Source organism: Ylistrum balloti, unplaced genomic scaffold (assembly GCF_031769215.1).
Source record: "Ylistrum balloti isolate Yb309-2 unplaced genomic scaffold, AGI_CSIRO_Ybal_v1 Utg370756, whole genome shotgun sequence".
In the NCBI taxonomy this organism is placed as follows: domain Eukaryota; kingdom Metazoa; phylum Mollusca; class Bivalvia; order Pectinida; family Pectinidae; genus Ylistrum; species Ylistrum balloti.
This window is the reverse complement of record NW_026782444.1, coordinates 14,454-24,705: the sequence shown is the minus strand read 5'-3', so window position 1 is coordinate 24,705 and position 10,252 is coordinate 14,454. Positions and strand designations below refer to the sequence as shown.

General features: G+C 34.4%; 1 protein-coding gene across 1 annotated transcript; it reads left to right on the top strand.

Moving 5' to 3' along the window:
- The first annotated feature begins 283 nt into the window (after nt 1-283).
- Nucleotides 284-9,382, top strand: LOC132558100 (N6-adenosine-methyltransferase non-catalytic subunit-like). Its single transcript, XM_060222626.1, has 10 exons — nt 284-349; nt 3,578-3,663; nt 4,416-4,503; nt 5,258-5,317; nt 5,718-5,805; nt 6,786-6,876; nt 7,280-7,418; nt 7,543-7,635; nt 8,235-8,351; nt 8,680-9,382. Exons 1-10 carry the CDS (start codon nt 284-286, stop codon nt 9,238-9,240), a joined length of 1,389 nt encoding a protein of 462 aa, XP_060078609.1. The 3' UTR covers nt 9,241-9,382.
- The last annotated feature ends 870 nt before the right edge of the window (nt 9,383-10,252 follow it).

The window sequence follows — 10,252 nt, the reverse complement described above, 5'->3', positions numbered from 1 at the left end:
ACCTCAAATTAGAGTAGTCTCCCTTCTGTGATCTGAACATGCGATCGATCGACAGTTAACTATGGCCTTGCGTCTCCATTGATGGCATGCAAGGAAATTAATGAAAACGTGCAGAAATGTTCATTAGGCTAAACAAAAACTGAGAAATCATTATTAAATTATGTGCATGTGGTCGTCTATATTTTATGTTCAATATTTAATTCCTCATAACCTGAATAATTCTTCACTTATTGTATTCTTCGAGTGAATAGTGTGGTATCTTTAGCGTTTAAGTCAGCTCAACATGGGGGACCGGCTAAAGCAGTTGAAAGAGCGGTCTCTTAAAAGAAAACAAGTTCTGGCACAAGCGGTAAGAATATTCCTAGCAAAGTCGTTTGTGGCGGTATATGCTTGATAATGATAAGATAGTAGTTCGTCAGTATTTGAACGTGACCAGAGAATTGTTCTCTGGGGAAAAAATGACACTAAACATAACTGACGCTTTCGCTTTGAAACTAACACTTTGTATGACTATTGCGCTCTATATCTAGCTTTTAAAAACAAATGTGTCGTAGTTGGGAAATAGTTTATGCTGTTGGATAGAGGTTTTTTTCCGAGCTCACGTGCAATTCAAATAAATTGATCAGCTGTTGAGTGAATATAAATAACTTAAAAGTGGAATATACAGTAGGGGTGTAACGAAAATTAGCACGAGTCAATGCATAATGCGATGCAGTGTCAGGGTTTTCAGTTCGATATTTTAGTTAACAGAAAAATATTTATTTAGAGATGACTTGTGTTAATATGGAGACAATGTGAACTGCACACTGTAGCGTCATGTAACAAAATGTGGTTGTGTTTTTGTATCACAATTTGGACAATCACTGATGCTGTTTTCTAATCGGATATGTAGTTAAGTAGCTGTTCCCGTTATTAAATGAGATATCCATTGGGGAAAAGGCAAAACTTAGTTCTCACAGCCTTTACTCTTAGAGATTCCATAAAATAGAACATTAGGAAGCAGTAAGGGCCGTTCAAAATTGTTCCCAATCGCAAGGTGCAATGGTCTTGTTTCAAAATTTCAAGGCTCTTGAGTAGATCTGAGATGTTGTGGTTAGACACTTCTTACCCTATGTGGTTTGTTTCACCGGATGCTGTGAAACAAACCAAATTGTGCTATCATGGTTGTGTCCTCAGGAAAGACACTTTCATAGATGTCGGTTATCCCCAATTCTTCTGGGTAGCCCTAGAAAATCAAACTTTAGTGATTTTTCCCAATTTGGTACATCTCCTAAATTGGGCTCAAATCTACAGTGTCTTCCCACTTGGCCAACATATCCTATTTTAGTATAGACCACAGGTAATGTTCTGACAGGGGAAGATCAATGGGTACTAATTACAGGTAAGGCGATGGTCTGTTTTAGGAAAGTGACCGCTTCTCAGGTAACGACTTACCTGTGGAATCATTTTGATTATATCAATATATATATAATGATTATCATATTAAATGTGTATCCAAAGGTGATTGTTTATGATTGTCACAGGGATGTTGTTCAATGTGGTCACTGTTGGTGGACACTTGCGATCTACACATCTCAAATAACATCTATCATTACATCTAGTCTTAACTGAGTACTTGAATCCGTCCTGAACCAAATAATGTCCACCCCTGCCATTTTCCAGAAAATCTACTTTTACTTGCGCATTAACCATATCAAATAGATAATGGTATACAGTTCAAAAGTCAAATATTTTATAACTTCATAAAAGTAGTAGTAAAAAAAACCCAAAAATATATGAAAAAACAACTTATGAAAGTTTGTTTATGTTGAAAGTACAGAATGAAGAGAAGTGATACTATGTTATTATGATTATTGTTTCTGTTATATAAACATCTAGTTCTCTTCATGTCTTCATACATACGGTAAATATATATCTGTCTCTAAAAATATTTATTTGAACATTTTTTTATTTCCTTGTCTTTACTTTTCCTTTTTTACAACTTTCTAATAGCAAGCTTATAGTTGACCAGGTGATTTATGTTTGTAAGTATTGAAATAGACTATACTTATTTTTGTCCAGGTAAATACAGGTAACTACAGGTAATTTTTTTTTAAGATGTTGGCTGAGTGGGAATTAACCAAATTTACCCTGTATTTCAGTAACCACTCCCGATTTCATCCTGTAGAATCACAACTACCCTGGAGCATGACCATTTGTCTTCAAGTTATGGTGTGTCCAATTCCGATGCAGTGTTTATGTGTGAATTCAATGAGTAAGCCCATTGTTTGAGGTTCTAGTTTGCCACGCTTGATTTCACGGGCCTCAGTCAAGTTATTCACACGTATACATAATGATAGCCATCACTCAGACAAAAAATTCTAAAATCATGGAAAGAACTGTTTACTTGGTGTTTTCATTTGTGTATTCAGCTCTTGACTGTGTAATGAAAATCAGTATGCATGATTGAGTGACACAACTTTTGAATGTGTCTGATAGATATATGACAACAAAATTTTTACATGTTTATCCAAATGGAAATTGCATGTTTTCCAAAGGTGAGCAGTTGTCATTTTTTTCAAATAAAACTATGTGAGTTCATGTATTCTGCCTCTTGTTCTTTGTTAGTTTTTTTCTACCTCAGAGAAAGCATTCCCTTTAGGGACCTGCTGGCAACACAAAAAAAACCCTGATTTATCGTAGTTGGAAATGATTGCATGATGCCCTTAAAGAGGAATTCAGGGAATAGGGTTACTAGCTCTGTCCACATAATGATGTTAAGTAGCCATTTCAGACTTTCAGTCCCTTTCCAAATCTGAGCAAACTGACCGTAGCATGTCTAGTGATGCCTGTCAGCAATGCTGACTCTTAAGACATTATTTTCCATATTAAAAAAAAGTGCAAGCTCAGTTTTGTTCAGAACTTAGACTTGATATGTTCAATATTATATACGTCACAAAACATGATGACAAAATGCACTGACTGCCCTTTTTCTGAGGATGTTTTGGCTGCTTTGGAGAGCAAAGGCTCTTTGAACAAAGCAGAGTATACATAGTTTTATAAATAATTCATCAAAACATTTTAGTTTAACTACGCAACCATGACTAGATTACATAATATAAAAGACCAAGTTGTATCACTGTTTCTATTTATTATCCTAACACCAAACTGGATGACAATTTTTTTCTATGAAGAAAAAATATGCCATGAAAATTGTCACACTTGTTATTTGAGATGTGAAATCAGGGAGATCTCTCTGATTGAAGGTTTCAGTGGTTGACACCTATGCACTTTACCTTAATATCTCTGGATGGTATGTAACAGCCTACCCATATCCTGTCCAATGAAGTGTTACCAGCTACTACAAGGAGTTACTACATAACAATGACCTTGGCAGTTAATTGGGCAATAATCACAACAAACAAATTATAAAATTAATGCAGATCTCGGTTTATCTTTGTGATTCAAGATGTATACATTTGAATTGAAATAATGAGAAATATAATGACTTTTTTTTTTGATAGCTTATACAGGTCATGATCACAGAAGGAAACATCTCGATACTATTAAAAATGTACTGATATGTTTATTTTTCCAGTTTGGTGTTGGAAGCCCAGATGGTCTGAAAACAGCTTTGAGAAGTAAAGATGACATAGAAGATGAAAAGAAAGCTACCATTCCAAGGTTTAATGTTTTTGCTGACATGCATTAATTGATGAACTCATTTTCCAAGTTTGCCCCCATCCTGTAGTATTCTGTCCTGAATCCCTAATCACTCTAGCATTTTCAAAGGGATTAAAATAAAACTTTATACGAAGGTTAGCTACCATATTATCTTGGATGATTTAGTCTCACAGGACCTTGGATGAGGTTCTTAATACTTGATGTATGGATTAATACTGGTGAGGCATTGCATTTTGCATCAAAAGTAGGTCAATGACCCATATTTTGACCTTAAACCTACATCAAAGAAAAAGTTTGTCTTGACTGTATCTCCTTCATTCCTTGTTACTAGAATTCCATGCTTGGTGTGTAGGTTCACCTTGGTGAAGGGGTTTGTAAGCAAGGGACTGTAATTCATTGAATTGTGTTATTTTTCTTTCTCTTCTTCTTCTTTTTTTTTATTCATCTTTTAAATTGAAAGGCTAGATGTGTTATAAATCTGTTTTTAAGAAAGTAAGAGGAATCTCAGATATATTATAGTGATGATATTTAGCAGGCAGCATATGAGGATAGTTTATCTAAATGAATGGTATTCACTTTCGTCATTTGGTAGTCGAAAATATTACATTGATTCTTTTGGTAAACATTACCTTAATCTTGTTATAGATAAGCTTTGATCTGATCCTCCTTTTTGTCAATGCTGCTTAGTTATATATCTACATATTCTTAAGGCTTGGGTGGACTTGTCATATGTATTATCTATGTTTATATAGTGAAACAGAGAAAACTGCAGAAAATCAGAAAGTGATTAAGCTATCAGAAGAACAACAACAGCCCGATGAACAGAAAGATAAAGCCAAGGTAGGTACAGACAACCTAAAATCTTGAAAGCATGGGACCTCAGATACAAACCTGTACTGAAAATAAACCTGTAGTTTCTCATACAGAAAAAAATGCATTTGCTTACTAATAAGGAAAATCAGCGGCATCATATTTTTGGAGATTTCAGGATAACAGATACAGGGTACAGTAGTTTTAAACATTTTTCGCAAAACAACACACTTTTAAGAAACATCCTGTTTTATGTGTAAAGCAGGAAAAAAAATACTGACTGTTGATTATATTTAAGGATACATATAGATTGACACATTGGATGCAGGGTAGGTAGATATGATACATCAGATACAGGATATGGAAGGTAGATATGATACATCAGACACAGGATATGGAAGGTAGATATGATACATCAGACACAGGATATGGAAGGTAGATATGATACATCAGATACAGGATATGGAAGGTAGATATGATACATCAGGTACATAGTATGGAAGGTAGGTATGATACATCAGATACAGGGTAGGTAGATATAATACATCAGATACAGGATATGGAAGGTAGATATGATACATCAGATGGAAGGTAGATATGATACATCACATACAGGGTAGGTAAAATTGATATATCACACACAAGGTAGGTACCAAGGTAGATATAATACATATTTCTGAATTTTCAGTTATTTGGAAATATGCCAAGATTCAGTTGTATATAATGGTACCTGAAGTAATTGTGATTAACAATACAGGATATTAACATGTTTTTGATGTTTCAGAATGATGCTGAACTTGATGATGAAGATGAGTTTTACACAGATTCTAGTACATTCTTGAAGGTAAAATACTAAATTACATTTTGATTTCATTGATATGATTGTCAGGTATGTTTAAGTTTGATTGAATTTTATTTCATAACTTTTCAGTAAATCTGGCATATTTATTTATATCAAGAATATAGAGCAAAATTATGAATATCCTATAGTACAAATACTGTCAGATTTTATTATCACAAACTCCAATAACTCAAAGACCCCAATTAACAAGAAGTGTTTTGTCAAGTCTTCTTTATCTTCATTAGGATTAACTGGACTGCTAGGAAAAGTGCAAAGTTTTTCACAATCCTATCTAATTTGATGTCTTGAAATTTGATTATGTACATTTGAAGATGTATTTGGCCCTGGTATTCTAATTATTATAGGTATGATGATTCATTGTTAAAATCCATTTGGTTTATAGGGAACACAGAGTGCCAACCCCCACAATGACTATTGTCAACACTTTGTAGACACTGGTGAAAGACCACAGAACAAGATTAGAGATGTTGGTAAGTTGCCTGTCAAGTGTTTGTATTCTTTTAGAAATACAAGTCTTGAAAATATATGTAATATGAATAAGGTTACAAACTGTAGTACATTTGACTGTCCAAATTCATTGTTCACAGAAAAATAAAAGAGGATACAGCTTGATGTTGCATGTAGGAATCATGTACTATAATGTATGACATCAATATCCAAAGAAATTACTTCAGTTCAAGTTTATCTATTGGTTTTAATTAATTTTGGTAAAGTTTATGATAAGGTTTTCTAGAAACAGCCACAATTTGAGTAAATTTAGGTAAGAGTTCAGAAGACTTACGATACTGTCCTGCAACTTTAGAAAGGTTGATAATACATGAAAATTGTCACACAGAAGAAATCATTTGAATTGTCATCAAGACTACATCCATCTGAAACTTTAGGACCAATGACTATCCATCGAAACTTCATGTCAGTGTTGAATAAATCAACAAAAGATTGATATTTTTTTACCTTCATGATATATTCATATTGGAACTTACACAATTTTCTTTCAGATATAGAAAATGGTTATTAAGAACTTTACAGAAATCTTTCACAAGCTGAACAAATAATTTGTGATGAGTTTAAGAGATATTGAATGAAATAAAATCTGGTTAAAGATCTTTTTTATCACATGATCAGTTTGTTTTTTGTCTTGCAAAAGCATTTAAGTTTTCGACAAAGAGCAAATTTTATTTAAGGTATCACTCCATCTCTCCCTTGAACATATACAATGAATCAAACCTATCTTGCGTCCTTGCCATAGTGTTTTCATTCCCATGCTCCTTCATGTTTTGGCCTAAAAGGTGAGAAAGCACCTTCATTCCCTAACCACTGCTTCCTCTCTTATTTGCTTGTAGATTGAGGGAAAAAAAGGGTCAATAATTGAACTTTGGTCCACACAGAACACTTTAAAACAAGATATTACATGTCTAGAGCAGATACCATTAATTATTTTTTGTTTCAGGACTTGCAAACCGATTCGAGGAGTATCCAAAACTTAGAGAGCTGATTCGCTTGAAGGATGAGTTGATCTCTTCAACTAATACACCCCCAATGTAAGTTAGTGATCACATAGTGTCTATCAATCCTTAAAATGCAGGGAACCCTTTAGTAATTTGATTTTGAAAAATGTTTTCCATTAATATAGGCTTCATGGGCAGTCAGATATCACATGTTTATGTAACAGCTGAGTAATTCACTCAACACTTATGAGAAAAGAAGACATAATTTGTCACCACATACACAACAAAGAACAAAATGACCAGACAGAGGTCACTGAGTCTTTATCTTAATGGATTGTTTCATTTTTAAGTAACTTTCTGTTTCCTGTGCAATACAAGAAATATCACCAATGAATAAATTACTGAAAGCTCCCGTTTGGATGTGAACAATTTTGTAAATGGAGAACAGTGACGCGAATGTAGACAAATATTCCTGATCTGTTTTAATGCTGCTTAGGTACCTACAGTGTGACCTTGATCACTTTGACCTCGGTAGTCTTGGATGTAAGTTTGATGTGATACTGGTAGAACCACCACTTGAGGAGTACCAGAGATCCAATGGTGCAGTGTATGACAGGTTCTGGAGTTGGGACGAGGTAAGTGACTTTAAGACGTTCAAACAATATATAAGTATATGGAGCTACGATTAGGTTAATCTTTACATATTATTTAAGTTCTGGTGTACTTTCCCAAATCACTCGTTGTTTTTGACTGTTATAGATTGAGAGACTGGATGTCCCAGCAGTTGCATCACAGAGGTCATTTGTTTGGATCTGGTGTGGGAATGCTGATGGACTGGAACGAGGCAGACTTGTATGTTACATTACATTTAAGTATTTGTTATATACAAGCTTTTAAAAGCAGTTCAGCAGAATCAGTTCTCCTTTAAAGATGAAGAAGTAGTTATATGACATCTTTTCAGTCTTTCTTAACAAAATTGTGAGATGTCAGGTAGTTCTGATAAGTTTTGAGGAGCTATGAAGAAATCCATAAGAGGATTATTTTGTGTTTGCCATGTGTGACCTTCCCAGTTCATTTTGAGTAACCTATGAATTGCATGATTTACATATTTCACCAAAAAAAAACCATGCAATTTGTACTGCAGAATCAGTTTTATCATCAAAACGAATATTTTACCAATAGGCACCAATATCTCTCATAGTGAGAATATGAATGAATTCAGGCGAAGATTATTTTTAAAGGGGGTCTTAAAAAAAACACATATTCACACAAAGTTTTATTTTATGAAATAAATTGATAGAAAACTTATATTAAAGCAGTTTGGAAGGATGGACAACACCATAACATCAAAATTAAGACTTGAACAAAATGGGTGAGGAATAATTATATACACTTCTTGGATGTTTTAATTTTCATAATGATTACAATGATTTGTGGATTTTCATTTCCAGTGTTTGAAGAGATGGGGATATCGGAGATGTGAGGATATTTGTTGGATTAAAACAAATATCAAAAACCCATCAAAAAGTAAAAGTCTGGAACCAAATTCTATTCTTCAGAGAACAAAGGTATTTTTTATTGCTCCACGACATTAGAAACTCCACATCAATTTATCAAAATGTGAATTTTTACATCATAATAGAAATAGCAAGAAACAGTATAAATTTGTTTCCCTTTTCTTTGAAATCTGCATAAAATGGCAGGTCTAATTTCAGGTTATTTTGGTCTTAGAAATTTCAAAAGATGTCTTCTTACTTGGGTAAATAAAATCATGCTAAGACTGATAGAAATCATTTTGTACACTGGCATATTTTTTATTCTAAACTCACTGAAGTCACTTGCATAGAACCTTCTTTCACCAAATCATGTGAAGTTCTCTCTTTTTCATAATATCAGGAGCATTGTCTTATGGGAATCAAAGGGACTGTCAAACGCAGTACTGATGGTGACTTCATTCATGCAAATGTGGATATAGACTTAATCATTGATGAGGAACAGGAGTATGGGAGCAAGGAGAAATCTGTAGAAATATTCCACATTATTGAACACTTCTGTCTTGGAAGACGCAGACTGCATTTGTTTGGACGTGACAGTACCATCAGACCAGGCTGGCTCTCTTTAGGGTCAGAGATCACAAGCAGTAATTTTGATCCTGAAGTCTACTCAAATTTTTTCGAGCAGGAAGCCAATGGACATGTGATGAAGTGTACAGAGGAAATTGAAAGACTGCGGCCAAAATCTCCAACACCAAAAAATAAGCAACAATTCTCAGACAGAGGTCGTGGGGGTTACCAAAGAGGGGCACAGGGTCGTGGAGGCCAGGGTGGCAGGGGTTCTAATCTTGGAGCCAAAGGGGGCCCAATGGGGCGTGGCTCAAGTGCAGGGAGACAGTTTTCCAGGTCTGGGTTTGGGGGTCGAGGACGTTCAAGAGGCTTTAAACCAAGAGGTCCAAGATAGAAAATTAAGACAGTGCAAATCGTGCCACATCTACTCAATTTCATTATTTACATGATTGACATTGTCAACAAATTGGCTGATGAATGTTGAAATTCATATCATTTACACAAATCAAATTCTCAAAGCACATTTCAATAAATCAATACATACTTCAGTTGAATTGGTTTGTCTTTGTTGATATTCCATCTGAAAAACTTAAATGTTTACTTGCCTTGTCAAATGAGGATTTGTTCATTGGCAAAATACTGCCAAACGGATAAGATTATAAAATGTCTAGTATTACTCCATTTTCTCTAACAATGCATTTGGAAAAGAAGGAAATCATTACTCTGAAAGAGGTCCAATTAATCATATTTTAAGATAGCATGCAAGTCTGTGTTATTAGAGGCAAAGAGCATACTCAGGATGTCCATGGAGTGGTCTCGTACACATTCATTGGCTGAAACAGTAACAAGATCGAATGCCTATAAATTTAACAACATAGTTACTGAACAGCCTAAATGATTAAAGTGTCTCCAGACTTTCTTTCAATATAATTTCCTAAAATTTTATCCACATATGGTATAAGTGTATTCATAGCACGTCTTAGCTACTCAAAATTCTGGACTGTTCCTGTACTCCAGGTTTTGTTTAGGAGTATTACCCATTACATTCATTTACTTTCATGAAATAGGCAGGAAACTGAACTAGGGATAAAACACTGATATTGGAATCCTGGTGTCAGGTGGATGCTTCACTGGAATAAGTGTGAGATTTAACTGAAGTATGTAAATTAAGTGTTTATAGCCCACCTCATTGATTCTTTCTTTGAAGACTTTCGAACAAAAACAATTTTAGAGATTTTACCTGAACTGTGTCTATAGAGTGTATAGAGCCATACTCATCAACTTTTTCTAGTCCTACTCTGGTGTGGAAATATAGTATCATACAGGCAATGTATTGTGTCATCAATAAATTGGTATTTTTTTAATGTAGTTAGTACATCTTGGACCAGTTTTTTCAGACATTCCTA